The sequence below is a fragment of the Acomys russatus genome, chromosome 8, assembly GCF_903995435.1.
Source record: "Acomys russatus chromosome 8, mAcoRus1.1, whole genome shotgun sequence".
In the NCBI taxonomy this organism is placed as follows: domain Eukaryota; kingdom Metazoa; phylum Chordata; class Mammalia; order Rodentia; family Muridae; genus Acomys; species Acomys russatus.
This window is the reverse complement of record NC_067144.1, coordinates 2,478,847-2,497,933: the sequence shown is the minus strand read 5'-3', so window position 1 is coordinate 2,497,933 and position 19,087 is coordinate 2,478,847. Positions and strand designations below refer to the sequence as shown.

General features: G+C 53.9%; 3 protein-coding genes across 4 annotated transcripts in view; 1 reads left to right on the top strand and 2 right to left on the bottom strand.

Annotated features, from left to right (window-relative positions):
• Pi4ka (phosphatidylinositol 4-kinase alpha) overlaps positions 1-420 on the top strand; it is a 128,998-nt gene extending 128,578 nt beyond the window's left edge. Inside the window, 1 exon segment of the mRNA XM_051150612.1 lies at positions 91-420. Within this exon segment, the coding sequence (XP_051006569.1) occupies positions 91-142 (52 nt within the window). The 3' untranslated portion in view covers positions 143-420.
• A 1,605-nt stretch (positions 421-2,025) lies between these two features.
• Tmem191c (transmembrane protein 191C) lies at positions 2,026-4,346 on the bottom strand. The gene is made up of 10 exons (XM_051150403.1): positions 4,172-4,346; positions 3,894-4,017; positions 3,764-3,814; positions 3,603-3,680; positions 3,408-3,464; positions 3,260-3,319; positions 3,042-3,106; positions 2,886-2,958; positions 2,711-2,751; positions 2,026-2,631 (listed from the first exon to the last, which is right to left on the bottom strand). Exons 1-10 carry the CDS (start codon positions 4,324-4,326, stop codon positions 2,427-2,429), a joined length of 909 nt encoding a protein of 302 aa, XP_051006360.1. The 5' UTR covers positions 4,327-4,346; the 3' UTR covers positions 2,026-2,426.
• An 11,456-nt stretch (positions 4,347-15,802) lies between these two features.
• Hic2 (HIC ZBTB transcriptional repressor 2) overlaps positions 15,803-19,087 on the bottom strand; it is a 28,530-nt gene continuing 25,245 nt past the window's right edge. For both annotated transcript variants that reach the window (XM_051150608.1, XM_051150609.1), the window contains one exon: positions 15,803-17,811. In XM_051150608.1, coding sequence (XP_051006565.1) covers positions 15,972-17,811 — 1,840 coding nt within the window. In that variant the 3' untranslated portion in view covers positions 15,803-15,971. The remainder of the gene's footprint in view (positions 17,812-19,087) is intronic.

The window sequence follows — 19,087 nt, the reverse complement described above, 5'->3', positions numbered from 1 at the left end:
TGGCAGGGCAGGGGGGCTCCATCCCCGGGGAGCAGGGCAGGAGGGCTCCCCCACACAGGCTAGCTTCACTTTCCTTGCTTGGCCTTTCAGGAGCCGGACCTACGACATGATCCAGTACTACCAAAACGACATCCCTTACTAAGGGCAGTGGCGGGCACGCAGGGCTTCGATGCACACTGCACACATTCCCTACTTGTCTTACTGCGTTGGTACATAGAGTATTTTCTTGTGTAAACATGAAAAGTTGACATGGAAAAAATAAAAATCCCAAAATGTGCTGCTTTTGTTTTGTTAGCTACCCAGATACTTTGCCCTGTAGTTAAAGCTCCCCTTGAATTCCTAGCCCTCCTGAGTCAGGCCTGACTTAAGTAGTCCTGTTTTTGGTTTGGGTACTAGGGGTCAAACCCAGGCCTATGCATGCCGGGCAAGCATTGCTCCCCCAGCTATGGCCCCAGCCTAGGACTGACAGGGTTAAAGCCCTTCCCAGCTCGGCTTGGAAGCCCCCCCCCCCATGGATGTGTTATGTGGCAGGCAAGCTCCAAATAGGTACCAGTGTGCTCAGTGGTTAAAGCACTTGGCTGGCATGCACAGGGCCCATCCCCAACAGCCCTCAAATAAAAATATCAGTAGACAGGAGTGGAAGCAAGGTAAGCATGGGATGACTCTGAGACAGCAAACAAGTGAGGCCCAAGGGCAGCCCACACCTATAACCCTGGCACCACTCAGCCTCTCTCTTCTGTTTGCTTTGTTTTTCGAGACGGTTTCTAAGGGTTAGATGTGGCTGGCCTAGACTGGCCTTGTAGACCAGGCTGGCCTGGAACTCATAGCGATCCACCTGCCTCCACCTGGGATTAAAGGTGTGTGCACCACCACCCAGCTGGTTTTGTTTTTCTGTAAGATTATTTCTGTGTATGTGCGGGTGTCTGCATGTAGTTTGTGCACCATGGCGGTTTGAATAGGTGTGGCCCCATAGACTCGTGTCTGAATGCTTGGCCATAGGGAGTGGCACTGTGAGAAGGTGTGGCACAGTGGGAACAGGCTTTGTGGTCTCCTATGCTCAAGCTGTGCCCAGTGTGGCACACAATCCCCTGCTGCCTGCGGATCAAGATGCACAACTCCTCCTGCACCGTGTCTGCCTGCACGCTGCCATGCTTCCAACCATGGTGATAACAGAGTAAAACCTCTGCAACTGTAAGCCAGCCCCAAATAAATGTTTGCCTTTATAAAAGCTGCTCTGTCGTCGTGTCTCTTCCATACCTAGGGGCCAGAAGAGAGCACAGACACCCCACCCCACCCCACCCCCGAACAAAAATTACAGGATGTCCCAAACATAGTGTCCTGTAATCCCAGCAGTCGGGGAAGCAGAGTTCGAGGCCAGCCTGGTCTATAAAGCGGGTCCAGGACAGCCAGGGCTACACAGAGAAACCCTGTGTCAATAAAAGAAATAAAAGTTACAGGATGTTGTGAAACCCCTTGTGTGAGTACTGGAAAATGAACCCAGGCCCTCTTTGAAAGCACCAGACACCCTTAACCATGTCTCCAGCCCACACCTGCTTTCCTGAGAGTCTCCTGGCCGCTGGGGCTCACAGATTCACACCTGTCTCTCGCTCCCCACTGGGGTTGCTGGTAGCAGGAGACGCCAGTGGATAGACCTGATAGGCCGCTGCATGCTACAAAACCTTAACCATGGCAGGTGGTTTTCTCCGCGTTCATCTTTTCAGACCACCTTGTCAGGCCACTAAGGGAGCCTCCAATGAACTTAACAGAAAAGCTGCTAATTGTTTAAATGCCGTGGTTATGGCCCAGCATTCACAAGCACTGAGCCGAGTTCAATCCCCAGAACAGAATAAACCACACCTGGCGGCTCATGCTGGCAGTCCACTCAGAGGTGGGAAGATCAGTAGTTCAAGTTCACTCAGCTACATTGTGAGTTCAAAGCTGGCATGAGACTAAATAAACAGAACTTATGTGTGTCAGATCAAAATTCAACCCAGATTCATTTCCACTCAGCAGGGTATTTATTCCTCAGATACAAGCACATTCCCCTCGAAATCCACGCTACGGAGTGTGCTTAGGTGCTTTGAGGGAGTTTGGGTATGGGGAACTCAAACCAGCCCAGGGGGAACCCCAACGTTGAGGGGGATCTGGAGTAACTGAACATCCGGGGGGAAATAACCCACAGGCCACGGAGGGAGCCTGACGGGCCCAAAGCTCAGGCTCACAATAGCAGACAACCCTCCTAGGGGGCCGGCTGGCTCTCAGCAGCGAGGGCTGTGAGAAAGGGCAGCCTGGGTGACAAAAACGGTCGCTGGGCCCTTAGGAACACACGAACTCCACCCCACCCCCCGGCCTTTTCACACAGGCAGGCACCCCAGAAACCACAAAGGAGACAGAGGTGAAGGCGGCCGAAGCCGGCATGATGCGCTCTAGGCAGGCAGCAGTCCGCGGGCGCGCAGCTCAAGCAAAGGCGACAGCGTGTAGCGCAGCCGGCGGAAGACCGCATCCGAGCCGAGACTCGGGAGCCCCCGGCCGATGGCTTCCGGCCTCGCCAGCGCCAAGTCGAGTAGCGGCAGCGCCAGGAAACCCAGCGGGAGCAAGAGCAGCGTCTGCAGTGCGCTCAGCGCCCACAGCCTGCAGAACCACCAAGGGACACGTTGAGTGGTGGCTCCGAATCCGGACCACCAGGGCCGCCCCCCCACCAGCCACTCACCTGAGGCTCCCCGCGCCCGCACCGCCAAACAGCCGCTTTTCCTGCAGAGAAAGGGCCGCATCCAACTCTGCGCCAGGGCAGCGCTCAGACTCTGGCCGAGTCTCTCCCAGAGAGCGCGGGTCACCCGCAGCGGGCAGGTCCCAGCTCCAGCCCGCTCGCCCCAGCCCGCGCTCACGCAGTCAGCCTTGGCCACCTCCTCCATGAGTGAGCCCGCGCAGTCCTGCACCCGTCGAGGCTGAGAGTCCCACCTGTAGGACAGGCGGCGCGGAGATGGGCCATGTGGCCCCGGCCTAGCGCCTTCTTGCCGCCCTTCCAAAGTCCCAGCCCTTACGGTTGCGAGCCACCGCGCGTAGCCTCCAGCGCAGCCGCTACCTCCATCACCTTCCCCTGCAGCTCCTGAAGGGTGGCAACAGGGGCTCAGGGCAGAGGATGCGGTACCCGCGAGTCAGGAGCGGGGGGCTGGGGGGTGGGTGGCGAGGGTAAGGAAAAAAGGGTCGAGGCCGCGCGGGCCATTCCAAGAGATCGGCTTTCAGAAGCGAGGGGCCGCACCTGCAGGACTCCACTCTGCTCCTGGAAGCTCGCCCAGGCCTCTTCCGTCCGCTGAGCGCCCTAAGAAGCCAGGGGTTTTGGATGAGCACCTGGAGGACAGGCCCTTCCCACGAGACCTCCCCGGAGGAGAGTCCAGCGCCGTTCGCACCTGTCGCAGCTCCTCGGCCTGCATGGTGAATTTGGCCTCCGCCAGCTCCAGATGTTTCTTCGGGAGGATCAAGTGGCGTCAAGAACCAGCAGGCGTGGCACACCGCTGTGCCTCCAAGCGTGGTGCCCCCCGCTTTGGGCTTCGACGCTCCGCCCACATGCGCCCCCGGCCCTGCCCACAGCCCCACCCAAGTACCTGCAGCGTCACCAGCTGAGTCCCGAGCTGCTGCTCCGTTCGCTGTTGACTCCGCTGTTCCCCTCCGTAGTAGAAAAGCTGGAGACGGGGCCCGTGAGTGCCCAGCTTATGGGACTTGGGGGACTTAGGGCGAGGGCGTGACCCCGGGACACTGCACGTACCTGGCTGGACAGCTCCTCCCACTCTTCCTGCAGCTTCCGATTGTGTTGCTCCTGCGGACAGGGTCCCCGCTGTCTAGGACTCTCCGCAAGCCTCGCCACCCCGGACCCCGCCTCTCGCTCTTGCCCCCACCAGTTCCAGCCGGTGCTGCTCCGCGGTCTCCAGCAGCCCCCGAACCCGCTCCGCACGCTCCCGCGCCGCCTCGCGCGCCTCCCCTCGTATCGCCCGCGAGGCTTTAATTCGTCTCCGCTGCAGACTACGCGGCAGGGGGGGCGGGGGGAGGGAGAAATGGCGAGGGATGAAAGTGGGGCGCAAAATCCTCCGGGGAGGCCCAGCCGCTAGCCTGAGAGCCCCGGGGCTGATGTCCCACTGCCCAGCAAGCCTGCCCTGGGGGCCTCGGTGGCCCGCACCTGCGCTCGCGCTCCCGCAGCTCGTCCAGGCGCGCGGTGAGGCACTCGCTCTCGGCTTCCAGCCCACGCACCAGCTCCTCCAGCTCCTGCTTCCGCAGGCGGCCATCCCGGTTGTCCTTCTGCAGCTGCAGCAGCTGCTCCTGCGGCTCAGCCATGGCTCCGACGCCCCGCACGGTCCCCCGCCGCCTGCGTGACCCGGGGGCCCGCGTCATAATGGACAGCAGGGGGCACCGGAGCACGACCAGATACGGGTCATGGCCCACCAAGCCAGGTACACAAATTTTTATGAAAGCCCGGCTCGGCGGCCCACGTCTATAATCCTATCTTTTGGGGTGTGGGGGGCACGAAAGTTAGGAGTTCAAGGTCATACTTTGCTACATATCAAGTTTGAGGCTAGCCAAGGCTACATGCGGACCTGTCTAAAATACACACACACACACACACACACACACACACACACACTAAAAATATCAGTCACTATAGGGTCCATAAAAAGTTACTAAAGTTCTCTAAGGAAAGACGGACTTGATGGTTCGTGTTTGCAATCCCAAAATACCACAGACTAAACCAAGAGGATCACCTAGAGTTCAAGATTGTCCTAACTATATAGCAAGAAGACCCTGGTTCAAAAGAGAAAACAGGAAAAGCTGAACTACCACAGTAACTGCAATTACCAGCTAAATCAGGTGCAGCTCACTTTAGATTCTGAGTGACCAAGTAGGGAATACTAAAATTTTGAGAAAATAGCTGGGCGCAGTGGCACACACCTGTAATCCCAGCATGGGAGGCAGAGGCAGGTGGATCTCTGTGAGTTCGAGGCCAGCCTGGTCTACAAAGAGAGTCCAGATAGCCAAGGCTACACAGAGAAACCCTGTCTCAAAAAAGGGAAAAAAATTTTTTTAAAGAAAAATGTTTCTTTTTCTTCCCCATGTGTTGGAAAAATTATGACTTTGGTGTGATCACAGTGGCTGGACTTTCTCTAGCACAGCACCTGAGTAGGGGTGACAAAGCAGTGAAGAGTCCTGGGGGACCTGGTGCTAGAATGCCATGGCATCCCCTTCTCTTCATGTTTTTAGCTTCTTAAAATCTTTACTGAGTGTGATGGTGCTCAGCTTCATAATTTTTTCTACAATTTGCTTTTATTTGTATGTTTGTGTGTTGGTGTGCCACACGTGTGCTGGTGTCTCACGAGGACATCAGTTTCCTTGAAGGTCACAGTCCAGGCAGTTGTAAGCCACCTATGTGGGTGCCCAGAACTAAATTCAGGGCCTCTGGAAGAAGTCATGACTGCACCCTGTCATTTTCACACTCTGTGTTGATATAATCAATTCTCTGTAAAGATTTTAAGGTTCTGGTGTTGTGCCACCTTGTGTACAGAGTTCATGTGTGCTGTCTTGTGGGTAGAGCCTCCTCGACTCACACACAAGTCCCCACTCAGACAACTTCCCTCCGCAGTTTTCCCTTCACAGGTCCTTCCTGGGAGATGCCTCCCTCAGCCCCCACCTGCTCGGCAGGGCCTCTGAGCAGCTCCTTCCTCACTCACTCAGGACACCTGGGCTTCCTTACTCAGTTTTCCCAATCCAGGGTTCTTTTTTTTTTTTTCTTCTTTTGTTTGGTTTTCTTTTATTACCTTTGAGTCAGAGTCTCCTGTAGTTCATATTGGCCTGAACCTCAGCTGTGTAGCCAAGGGTGGGCTTGGGACTCCTTGCCCTCCCACCTCCACTGCCCAAGTGCTGAGGTCACAGGCCGCATCTCTGCCGAGGACCTTTTTCTTATGATCAACATGTGTTGCTCTTTTGTTTGTCTGTTTGTTTGTTTTAATGTGCATTGTTATAAGGGTGTCAGAGCCCTTGGAACAGGGGTTACAGACAGCTGTAAGCTGCCACGTGGGTACTGGGAATTGAACCGAGGTCCTTTGGAAGAGAAGACAGTGCTCTTAACCACTGAGCCATCTCTCCATCCTCCATGTGTTGCTTTTATACTAAGAAAAATAAGGTTCTTGTTAAGTAGCCTTGCCTGGCCTGGGGCCCAGGTTGGCCTCCAATTTGTGGCAATCTTGTCACTGTGTCCAAAGGCTAAAAACTGGCAGAAGAAAAGCACTGTACTATAAGAGAGTGAAGGCTGAGGCAAGCTAGAGACAAAATGAGGGCATGGAAAAGGAAAGGACCTTCCCCCGACCCTGGAGTCCCTCACCAGCAGTCAACATGTGCTGTGGGTGCTGTGGACACAAGCAAATAAAAAGCCCTTTATTTATAGATACTGAATGTTAACATGGCAATAAACTAGGCTTAAGGCCTGAATGTATAGGACCTCGGGTGGGCATCAATACACACACACAGGACTTAAGCATCACTATTAACTTTGCATTCCTGCAAGGCATAGTGGCACATGTCTTTAATCCCAGCAGAGGTAGGTGAGTTCAAGGCCAGCCTGGTCTACAAAGTGAGTCCAGGAAAGCCAGGGCTATTACACAGATCTTGTCTCAAAACTCCAAAACCAAGTAGGGTGGTGGTGGCGCACACCTTTAATCCCAGCACTCGGGAGACAGAGGCAAGAGGATCTCTCTGAGTTTGAGGCCAGCCTGGTCTACAAAGTGAGTCCAGGACAGCCAGGGCTACACAGAAAGACTCTTGTTTTGAAAACCAAACAAAAAACCAAAACAAAACAAAAATCCCAAAAAGCCAAACAAATAAACAAACAAAACCCTTTGCAGTCTTGTCTCATCAGCAGTAATCCTATCAGGTACCCTCTGAAATCACCCTGGGCTCTCAGATCTCACGCTCCCTGGCCAGCCTGTGACCTACCTGGGACCCCTGTAAAGAACATTTGACTCTACCTTAAAAGCCGCTGTGCAGCACTTCCCTCAGAGAGGCTCCTCAAGACTCAAAGTTCTAAAGTGAAGCTGTTAAGACTCAGGAAGTCAAGCCGGACGTGGTGGCACATACCTTTAATCCCAGCACCGGGAGGCAGAGGCAGGTTGATCTCTCTCGAGGCCAGCCTGGTTTACAGAGTAAGATCCAGGACAGCCAGGGCTGCAGAGAAACCCTGTCTCAAAAAAACAAAACAAACAAACAAACAAAAAACAAAAAACAAAAGACTCAGGAAGTTCCTGAAGCTGACCAGATACATGAGCCTCTTCCTTCTTCAAGGTTACATGGGTAGTTAGGCTTGCTGAGGAGACAGAGGGCAGCCAGGCTGCCTGGAAGAGGTTCAGACTAACTTGGTTTCCTAGAAAAGACTGCCACCTGATGAGCGGCCTGTGGGCTGTGCAGTGTGCGCCCAGGTCTCCCGCTTCCCCGAGCTGGTGGGCTTTCGGAGATGCAGCTGTCTGTGAGTCATTTCTGCTCCTTGTCTGTAATCCAAACAAACCCACTGGTTCACTAGCTGCCTCACCATGCTGGGTTTGGGTGGTGTCTGTACTCTGCCTCTCACCAGAAGACATTTATCTGCTCACATCTCCCAAGAAATGACTCCCACAAGAAGCCTCGGCCAACCTTCCTCCTCACACTTAGAGTCTATGTGAGTATCTTCAGCTAGTGCTATGCTCAGCAAGATAAGCCGTGCGCACAAGCCCACGATCTCAGTGCACTGCACAGAACCACAGTGAAAGGAGAGAACTTTGATCTCTGATCTCTGACCTCTACACATGGGCGCCATGGCACATGTGTGCCACATCCAACACCAAAGACACACAAAAACGAGTTTAATTTTATTTCATTTTTATGTGTAGGGATGTTTTATCAGTATGCCCATGCACCATGTGCATGCAGTGCCCATGGAGGCCAGAAGAGGGCATCAGATGACCCCGAAAATGAGTTACATTGGTGCTGGGAATCCAACCAAGTCCTTTGGGAAAGTCCGGATACCTACCTGCAGAGGCATCTCTCCAGCCCCCAAAATGGTTCATAAAAAACATAGCTCTGGGGGTGCTGGAGAGATAGCTCAGAGGTTAAGAGCACTGGTGGCTTTTGCAGAGGTCCTGAGTTCAATTCCCAGCAACAACAGGGCAGTTCACAACCATCTATAATGAGGTCTGATGCCCTCTTCTGGCCTGAAGGCAGACATACAGGCAGAACATTGTATACATAATTAAAAAAAAAAGCTGGGTGTGGTGGCACACCTCTTTAATCACAGCACTTGGGGGACAGAGGCAGGCGGTTGCTGTGAGTTCGAGGCCAGCCTGGTCTACAAAGCGAGTCCAGGACAGCCAAGGCAGCATAGAGAAACCTTGTCTCAAAAGACTAAAAACAAACAAACAAAAACAACAAAACCAAACCCTCAGCTCTGCTTCACACTGGCCAGCCCTGCTATTCTTTCCTATGTCAAAGCCTGAGCTGAGGTCCCAAAATGATGGAGATTCCTCAGGCTGCTGTGAGTGACAGCAAGTTGTGCTCCCTTCCCCAACTCCCTTGACAACAGCTACACAAAATAACAGCAACCAAGGACTCAGCTGGTTCACCTCTGTCCACAGCTTAGGAAACCTCCACCTTTTCCTGGCTACAGACTCAGGTCACAAACACCTTATACAGTGACACAGACAGATTGTGAAACACTTTGCTGGCCAGATCTGGACCCAGGGTCACCTGGGAAGGGTGAAGGATGACCTGGCCTGAGGTTTGTCTCTGCTACCCAGGGACCATATCCTGCCTGGTAGGAGATCAGAGCCCCAGTCAGCACCAAGAGGCTGTGGCTGCCAGGGAAACGGTAAACATGCTGGCATACTCAGTGCCTCTTCTCCAGCTCTTACCTACGGCCCTGAACTCTCTCTGCCCTGTGGCAAACAGCTCAACCTGCCCACCTCCATGTCCATTTCCACTAGGGCGGCCTCTGTAGGGGCACAGCCCTCCAGGACTCCGCGTTAGCCCTCCTCTGATTCCTCCAGCCTTGTGCACAGCCTTTACCCTAGCCTGTCCCCAGTTCCTACTGCAAAGCACAAACCTCTCTATCCCACTTATGAGTGATGGCGTGGGTATCCCGTACCTGCCCTGCTATGGGAAGTAGTTTAGGGGATTAATACCTGCCTGGCCCCAGGTTAAGTAAGGCTATTTTAAAATAGAACAAGCATCTGTGTCTTGATTAATTGCTAGCGGGTTGGAAAATACTGCAGTAACAATAATTATAGGCCTGATAATAAACATTATTAGGCCATACTGGTAAACTACCTGCGACAAACCTAGGCCTAGTGCTGGAAGCTTCTGGCCTCCATACAATCTGATCTTGGCCTAGAATGTTTTCAGCCTCTGAGACCAACTGCTGATTGAGGACACCCCTTCATGCTCCTCCTCCTCCTCCTCTTCTTCTTCTTCTTCCTAAACTCTGGCTGGCTGGCTCAATCCAGCTGTTCAAACTCCTCTCCAACTGACTGATTCAATCTGAGTTCTCACTCAGCCCGACTGAACTGCTCTGCTTGGCCTCAAACTAACTCTAGCAACCTGTTCTAGTCATCTGGCTCCCTCTCCTTCTCTGGCTCAGTTCTCTCTTCAACCTGCCTCTGTAAAACTCTGCAGGTAAAAACTGCCACGAACTAAACTCCACTGCGTACAGCATGTCAACTCACTCAAGCCTGAAAATAACTGACCAGAACTCAAGAGATCTGCTGGCCTCTGTCTCCAATACACCAGCCAGATCACACAGACCTAGAAGGTCCTTGGATGTAATCTCTTGCCAGAGCAGCCATGTTCTGAATTAAAATTTCTCTACACGGAGCAACTCTGAACATCTTACTCGGAATCTAAGGGAAATCACACAAATTATTCACCGCAAAGTAGCAGGACTGAATGGAGCGGACAACCGAGGTTCACAGCCAGCCAGGTGGGGGAGGTACACAGGACAACCACCTGGGGTGCTCATGGGCTCTGCACAGAGGGCCTAGTTACTAAGGAGCACAGTCTGGGTGGTTCTCTGTTCAAATTGGAGAGGCTGTTATATCTCTCTGTTGTACCATAAAGCATCTGATCTCAGTCCTATCCACACACAATGCATAGCCTGAGACAGTGAACACGGGACTCTCATCTAAAGCTAACTTTAAGGACACAGTTGCCTTATTGCACACGAACTCAGAACTATCTCAGGCCAATTGACCTCCTGGACAGAACAAGAGTATGAGCCAGGAGTGCCTTTAATCCCAAAAGCCTAGCAAGTCTACACAGTTCCAGGTCAGCCTGTCTCAAGAAAACACCTTAGGTACGACTGCATAGAACCTAAGTGTGATGTTCATATAAGGAAAAGCCCCATTGTTGGAGGGTCCTAGGTGGCTAAGTTGATATCTGTGCACACATTATACATGCAGGTAGGTCTGTCATGTGCATTGAGAGGGGTATGCAGAGCTCAGGAGACATGGAGCCCCAGACTGCTTGCTGGGAGGCCACTGCCCTTGCAGAGATGAAGAGCAAGCAGAGCAGGGGTGTCTAACCTGGGCTCCTCTTGGATAGCTTGCACACACCACTTTCTGACACAGAAGTCAGCAAGGATGACTCCTGGGCGCTGGCCTAAATGCTACACCTGGGACACCCTAGAATGGTCAGCTTTGTCACCTGTGGTTGGAAAAAACAGAAATAAATAGGCTGACCTCAAAACTCTATGAAGCTGACATTTTTATAAGTTTGCTGGCCAGCAGCAGCACTGAGGAACATATGAGCTCCTCCCCTGAGCCTATGCCAGGATAGAACTCAGCAGCACTCACCAAGCCCTCCTGTATCCTCAGGGACTACTGACCCCAAGCCATACCCATGCACAGAGCAGTACCTTCTGGGGTGTCCAGAAAAGCCAGGCCCCACAACTCCCAACCTGTCTGATTTCTACAGGGCCAGCATTCATCTGATCCCCTGAAAACCTGACCTTGCCTGCGCTGCCTTTCTTCAGCCTGACCACATTCCCGTACCCCCCACCCCCACCCCAGCCTAGTGACTTTGGGGAACTTCCTGGTTTGGGGAGCACCTTACTAGCCCCAGCTGGTTCCTTCCTTCCTCAGGCCTCAGATGGAAACAGGCTGGCCTGAGAGATGTGAGAAGACAACCAGGATCGTAGGGCCCAGCTAAAGGCTCACAAAACCACAGCAGCCCGGGCCAGGTGGTGACACGCGTCAGGATGTTCCCTACGATCCTGGGTAATAATCGGTACAGACCAGCACACAAGACCCAACAGCCTGTGTGGGAAGTTAGCACACCACTGTCTCTGCTAACAGGCTACAGGCAGCACAGCCACCACCTGGTTTACACAGAGGTTCCCTTTTGGGGTTAAGGAAACAGGGAGTGAAGAAGTGTGGGCTCAAGCTCAGATCCCCAGGACCCACATAAAGCCAGACGCCGCAGGACTCCCGTGGGAAACTGGAAAGGACCCCTAGAAGCTCCAGTAACGTGGAAGGTGATGACTAACACCCAAGGCTATCCCTGACCTCCATGCACACGGACTGGCTCGCTGTCACCCACACCCATGGTGGCATACGCGCGTGAGCACACACACCACGGATACTAAAGAGCAAGCGTCAGTGTTGAGACGGCTCAGTGGTTAAGAACACGTGCTGTTCCTGCAGAGGACCCAGGCCTTTGTTATTTTCCCACACTCCTGTTCTGGAGCACCAGGGTGGAAGGATCTAACTGTGATGCTCTAAGCCAGGTATGCTGCACACACAACACCCTAGCACCCCCCAGGACGTGGGAGGTCAGAAGAATCCTGTCATCCTCAACAGTGACGGCAAGCCACAGGACAGACTCCACACCAGTTTTCAATCAAGCTTTTAATGAAAAGATCATAAAATAACAGTTTCTCATCACTGTACATTAAGACTGCACGCTTTTGAACGGAGATCACTCTGACACTGGAGGCTGCACAGCTGCAGCTCTGACCTGAATGCATCCATCCAAACTCTTTAGGGAAGTAAACGCAAGTCAATGTGATGAGTGGCAACAGTGGCGTCCAGTCCAGGAGTGCGATCCCAGCATGCCTCCCCGGCTCCGGGAAGGGCATTAAGGGCGTGATCAATCCCTCTTCCAGTTCCAATTAAATGAAACAGATACACCCCATCCCTCCTGAGGTATTTGCAAATGGGATGGACAGAGCCCAACCGGGGGCTCTGGAGGAAACAAGTGATGGGTTAGGTACAGGGAGGTTCCTTCCAGCACCTGGCCCCATGGGGCCCCACCAAGTGGAGGGGAGGGCCCTGGGAACTCTCCCTGACCCAAGTGAGGTCTGTAATGCAGCATTTTTGAGGTCAATAAATTACAGCAATAAATAGCAAGGTGAGGTAGGGGGAGGGGTCCCTGGTAGAGTTAAAGTGAGGTGCCTGAGGCTGCAGGCATCCTAGGAAGGGGGTCCTGGGCAGCACAGCTTCCGCCCTTTCCAGGGTTGGAATGTCAGACTGAGGTCGGGTCCCTCTTCCCTCATTCCTGGCATCCATTTCATAGGTTCAGTGACATTGGCCCCACAGTGACTGGGAAAAGGAGCCCTTGGTCCCTTTAGTGGAGCACAGCAGGGCTTTGAGAGGCTGTCCTTGGCTTCTGCCTTCGTTAGCAGCCCTGGCTCCCTGAGGCCTGCCCTACCGGCTGCCCAGGATGTCCCCTACTCAGGAAGGCAGCAGCAGTCTGCCTGCCGACAGCCCGGCAGATCGCACTCCTGCACACGGACCTGAGGTCCAGTGAATACTGACAGTGTGGGCAGCAGGTGGTGGGGACCTGGCTCCCCTCAGTGTTGGTGGACGGAAAACACTTCCTGGGCCATGTGAGGCCACAGGCTGAGGTGTATGGCTATGCTGCAAGTCTGAGATTCTTATATGTTCACCAGTTCATCTTTTTTTTTTTTTTTTTTTCAACCTTGGAAGAGCCCTTGCAGTAGCTCGGTCTGGTGGGAGAGGGCACAGGCAGAGGCGGGCCCGCTTCCAGCAGCTTGCCCTAAGTCTGAGAAATAAATACATTCATCACTGCACAAACATTGATACAAAAACAACACTGTTGAGAGTGTTTGCACCATCTGTTGGTTAAGGACCAGGCTCAAGTCAGACCCTCCACTGCCCAGGTAGGGTGTGCGCGTGATGGAGTCCACTGAGCTTCCTAAAGCTCCCTGCTTTTTGGCTTGAGTGACTCTCACAGTAACACAAGGCTCACGGGCAGGGCCAACACCCACCCCGTGGGTTCAGCCAGGAGGCCTGGGGGCTGGTCAGCTTGGCGCTGGCTCTTTGGTGGCAGCTGACCTTGAAGAGGCCCCAAAAATGGGGATGAGGGCTCAGGTGATGCTTGGGGGACTTGTCCTCGCCTAGCACCCGGGGCTGCCTCTGCCCCTGAGCCGCTCAAGGGCTGACTCAGAAGGACCCAGGTGGGAGGGGAGCTCCCTGGGAATGGCGTTATAGCTGCTGAGGTCTGAAACTGCAAAAGTTTATGTAAACAATGAGATAAATATATTAGGTTTTTTTTTTTTTTTTTTCTGAGCCCACTTAGGTTCCCTACTCATTCAAAATGTGCTTTGGTTTAAAAAATAGGTTTTGTGAATTTGGGTATGAGCTTTTTTTTTTCTTTTGATTTTTTTTTTTAATTTTACCTACATGACATCTGCTATTTTCTGTTTCCTGTTTCTCCAAAACATTCAGGAATTAAATGACTAAAACAGAGAACTTTAAGCCGCTTTGGCCTCCTATGGCCTGATTTCCTTGAGGCTCTTAGCATCTCCAGACACACACACACACAGACACACACACACACACACACACAGACACACACACACTCATAGGCATGCACCAATGGAAACAAAGGAAAAAGAAAACAAACCAAGTGTCAATCCCACCCATCCCAACAACTCTTAAAATCTTAAATAGGAAACTAGTGTTTTGCTTTTCCATTAAAATACAGAAAAGGTTTGGTACAATACTCTGTCACAGACATGCCGAGCGAGGGGCTCTGCTCCTAGTCCCTGAACGTCTGCAGAAGATGGGGGTGCCCGCAGCCTGGGAGGCCACACAGGCTCCCATGCCACGCAGCTCCTGTGGTTTAAGTGCTGGTGGGTGGGGGGGCTGGGGGGGGGGGGGGGGAGCAGGGACTAGCACCTGGGTCTTCATTCAGGTGTCAGTCAGATTTGCAAGAGCAGAGAACTGAGATTACAGGCAAGCGGCAATGAAGAACTGGCTCAGTGCAAGGGCACTATGTGGAGGCCTAGCCAGGTACCCTCACCCCCACACCTGACAATCACCGGGTACTCAACTCAGGCTACAGGGTCTCTTGAAGGGTGGAGGCAGAGGGTGACTCTGGAATTTTTTGGTCTGAAGTAAAAATCAAAAGGAAAATGAGACGCCATGAAACAACATGATCACAAGGCCTGCGGGCCCAGTGCTGTGGCCCGTCTGTGGCAGAGCACCGGCAGTCTCGGTCTTGCCTTGTCCCTGCTGCAGCCCATGAAACACCTGCGGCTGGCCCACAGCCAAGCAAGGGTTAGCTTGACCCTATGCTGGTCAAGTCCATAGGTGGAGCCGACCCTCGGCTCACCCTGGCCCATGCAGGGAGCTGCTCCCTCCTCATGGCTTCTGGTACTCAGGTGCCCAGCACCTAGCCCACACACAGCATCCGCCGGGCAGCAGACATCCCTTCAGAGGACACCGGGGCCCACAGGGGGCTCGGGCCTGCCCAAGCCCATCTCACTCCCACTATAGAAAAACAAAAGCAAGTAGCTCAGCCTCAACTGTACTATGGTATTGAATTCAAGAGGTAGCAAAAATCAGAAGGCTCTCCACCTTGTTCAGTGAGCAAGGAAGTGAAGCATCTGTGCACAAGCAACACACACACAGAGGCACGCACACACGCGCGCGCGCACACACACACATGAACAAGAGTACCGATGGCCCTGGCACCAAGCCTAGCTTCCCGCCCACCCTCTCACAGTCAAACCTGTAAAATTCCTGGAGGGTGGGGCTCTCAGTAACAACCAGTACCTCTGACAAGGGACAGCCCTTGGGAATTATGGAAAAGCATGGTCTCCTGAGGGAGCCCAGGCAGGCAGGGCTCAGGACCAGGGAAGCCTTTGGGCCTTGGAGAGGCAGGTTCAACCATGCCCAGGCACCAGGACTAGGGAAAATAACAGAGAGGGGCAGCCGCCCCAGTTACATTCAGTCTGCAGACCCAGGCTCATCCCCAGCGAGGCAGGAGGAAAATATTGTTCATTTTGGTTTTAAAAAAAGAACTTTTAAAAACTGTAAAAAAAGAAATAGGAACAGCTCAGTAGGAATAACAGCACACTACAGGCCCAGAGGGCTCTTTAGTTGTAGAGAGGTAGGCAGTGGGGTCACCCTGACTGTCCCAGTGCCAGCTAGCAGTTGCCACCCCAGTTCAAAGAGAAAGGAACTGCCACCCAGCACCAGCTTCCCAACACCAGAGTCACACTGCACTGCAAAGACACAAGCACACATGCACACACACAGTCGCGGTCCCTGCCAGCGGACGGCCTGCTCCAGGCACCACTTTTGGCCACGGGGGGCCTTGTGCCTCCCCCAGCCTGGAGGGAAGGGACCAACTCAGTCCCACTGGTGCCCACGATGGCCTCCCACCGCCTCTTCAGCAGCCCCTTCCGGGAGCTGGGGAGCCGCGTGGGGGCGGGAGGTAGAACAGTCACCAGCACCGCGAGCACAGGCCTAGACCCACAGCTGCGCTCCTCCTGGTACGCGGTTGATTAAAGCTCTGGGTGTGGGGAGGCTGGGCCAGAGGGGCTGCCGGGATCTTCTTGCCAGACTTTGGGGCTCAACCCTCCCACCACCAAGCTTCTCACTCCTCCTTCTGTGGGTTCCCAAGTGGCAGGTCTGCAGAGGGCTCCCTCGGGTCTTTGGCTTCTAGGAAGGGGACGTGTGCATGCGCAGGTGGCTGATGAGGTTGCGCTGCTGGGTGAACTTGCCCCCACAGAGCTGGCACTCGTAGGGCTTCTCGCCCGAGTGCACCCGCATGTGCTCTGTGAGGCGGTACTGGCGGGTGAAGCGCATGCCACACTCATCACACGCGAAGGGCTTCAGGCCCAGGTGGCTCCGCATGTGGCGGGTCATAGTGCCGCGCTGTGTGAACATCTTGCCGCAAATGTTGCAGGGGAAGGGCCGGGTCAGCCAGTGCGTCTTCTCGTGCTGCCGCAGTGTGGCTGGGTCCTTGTAGGTCTTCTCACAGACCGAGCACTTGAAAGGACGCGGCTCGGCCGCGTAGGCTGCGCTGGGTGTTGACAGGTCCTCAGCCTCCTCCTCTGCACCCCCACTGCCGGTCTCGTTCTCGTAGGCCCCTTCTTCCTTGATGAAGAGCTCCTCCTCCGTGTGTGTCTCCACGTGAGCATTGAGCTGCTCGGAGCTGGGGAAGCCCTTGGCGCAGGGGATGCACACGTAGAGGTTGTCCCCATAGGACACCGTCTCGTAGCCCTCCTGCCGATACACATAGTGGGCCCCGGTGTGCCCGCTGCCCCCCTCGCTCCCGCTCTGCCCGCTGTCCTCGCTTGCATCTTTGCCATTCTCCTCCTCCTCCTTGCAGGGATATGGCGGCTCCCCGTATGACCCACTGGGGCCGCCTCCACCAACACCGCTGGCCAGCACGCCATTAGGAACCTTGTCCCCAGGCCCCTCGCCTTCCTCCCCTGGGCAGGGACCCTTCGCTCCTGTGTCTCTCCGATCAAACGGGGACCCAGCCACGGGCTCCTTCTTGTTCCAATCTTTTTTGCGGGCAGAATGCCGCAGGCTCTTGCGAGGCTGCCCGCCCTGGCCTTCCAGCAGACCCAGGTGGTTCTCCTCCGGGCCTAGCTCCATGGGCTCCTCAGGAGTGGCCCCCAGCTCAACATATGAGGCACTGTTGCCGACAGGCAGGGCGGAGGCCGAAGTGGGTGCAGGTGACTCGTGCTGGCTGTCACTCAGCTGGGCCGGGTCCTCAGGAGTGAGGTGGGGGGCAGGGGTTGTGGGAGGTAAGGGTGGGCTCTTCTTGGACAGGTCCAGACCTAGCTCCTGATCACAGCCCCCACTACTCCCATTGGTGCTGTTGCTACAGGCCCCCAAGCCCACCTCCCCACCAGCTGGGCAGGCCCCCAAGCCCAAGCCATGTGTGCTCTCCTGGGTGGAGCTACCCAGAAAAAGCTCATCATCTGAACCTTTGGCCTGAGGGAGCTCCTGGGGAGCAGGGTGTCCTTTGTGCCCATCTACAAGCCCTGGATACTGAGCCTGGATGACAGAGGCTGTGGACAGCCGCTGACTACGGGTTGGTCGCCCCATGCCAGCGGTACCCACTCGTCCAGGACCAAAGGGCTTGCCAGCTCGCTTCAGTTTACGGCGGCAGAGGGCTGCCAACTCGGGCAGCTGGAGGTAGCTGGCGGCGGTGAGGAGGGTGCTGAAGTTTGGCTCAGACGGCTGGTCGCTGGGCAGCAGCTTGCCCGTGTAGATGAAGTCCAGTATCTGCTGGAACACGCTGGAACTGACCATGTCTGTGTCTAGGTTGATGAGGTTATCGTGCAGGACCAGGGACTTGAAGTAGATGCTGCTAGCAGCCAGGACATTCTTGTGGGCCCGGAAGATGGAGTTGTCCACCATGATGATGACGTCACACAGGAAGCCCTTGGTCCTCTGCTGGTTCAGCTGCAGCAGGAGCTGTTTTGAATGGCTGGGAAGCTCCATGTCTGGCCCCATGTCCCTGCGCCCTGCCCACGGGCACCACCTGTGGGCAAGAACAGGCAGGATAGTTAACCAGCAGCCTGCAGAAGGCCTGGCTCTGGCCCCATCCCACCCTCCTGGGGAACAGCACACAGCAGAGTGTATCCTCCCACGCCCTGGCAATCACTCACATGGGGAGAACCAGTTATGATAAACCAGGGTGCCAGCAAAGCTGGGCTTTATAGGCTGCCCCGAGGGCTCAGTGCCGAAGAGCACTTCACAACCGTCGACCGTCGGTAACCAGAGCCTCTTGTGACGGCCACAGGCAGCAGCCATTCAAGTGGCACACATAGACACTTGCAGGCAAAATATTCACACACTTACAGTAAGTCTTTAAAAAATGCTTAATGAAGCCGGGCGTGGTGGCGCGTGCCTTTAATCCCAGCACTCGGGAGGCAGAGGCAGGCGGATCGCTGTGAGTTCGAGGCCAGCCTGGTCTACAAAGTGAGTCCAGGACAGCCAAGGCTACACAGAGAAACCCTGTCTTGAAAAACCAAAAAAAAAAAAAAAAAAAAAAATGCTTAATGGGCTTTGAATTTTACTTTGTTACTGCTTTAATTATCAAAGAAGTCATCAGCTGGGCGATGGTGGCACACGCCTTTAATCCCAGCACTGGGGAGGCAGAGGCAGGTGGATCACTGTGAGTTCGAGGCCAGCCTGGTCTACAAAGTGAATCCAGGACAGCCAAGACTACACAGAGAAACCCTGTCTCAAAATAAATAAATAAATAAATAAATAAGTAGCTGAAGTCGGCCATGGGCTCAGAGACATATGTGGAGAGCCTACAAAGTGACCAGCAGGTGGCTCTGGAGGTCAGAGAGCATATGCCCCTCATGCCCCTCTAACAGAGCAGGGCCACAGAGGAAGCCAACCAGTCCTGCCTAGGCTTGCAAACCCATAGGACTGGTCGTCCCACATTTCCAGGAGGGTTTTTTTGGTGGTTGTTGTTGTTGGTAATTTCCTTATACTAAAAGTTTAAAATTTTTTAAAGATAAAAAGGCAAAAAAAGGGGCCTGAAGAGATGGCTCAGAGGTTAAGAGCACTGACTGTTCTTCCAAAGGTCCTGAGTTCAATTCCCAACAACCACATGGTGGCTCACAACCATCTATAATACGATCTGATGCTCTCTCTGGCCTAAGGTGTACATGTAGGCAGAGCACTGTATACATAAAAATAAATAAATATCTTTAAAAAATAAAATAAATACAATTATAAAAAAGGCAAAAAAACAAAACAAACAAACAAACAAAAAAAAAAAAAAAACACCCCACAAACTATAA

Excerpts from the sequence above, each read along its gene's own strand:
- Tmem191c (XM_051150403.1), bottom strand. The coding sequence starts at position 4,326 with ATGGCTGAGCCGCAGGAGCAGCTGCTGCAGCTGCAGAAGGACAACCGG. Across the intron at positions 3,465-3,602 it reads CTCAGCTGGTGACGCTGCAG|AAACATCTGGAGCTGGCGGA; the intron begins GTACTTGGGTGG and ends ATCCTCCCGAAG. Across the intron at positions 3,320-3,407 it reads AGGCCGAGGAGCTGCGACAG|GGCGCTCAGCGGACGGAAGA; the intron begins GTGCGAACGGCG and ends CTGGCTTCTTAG.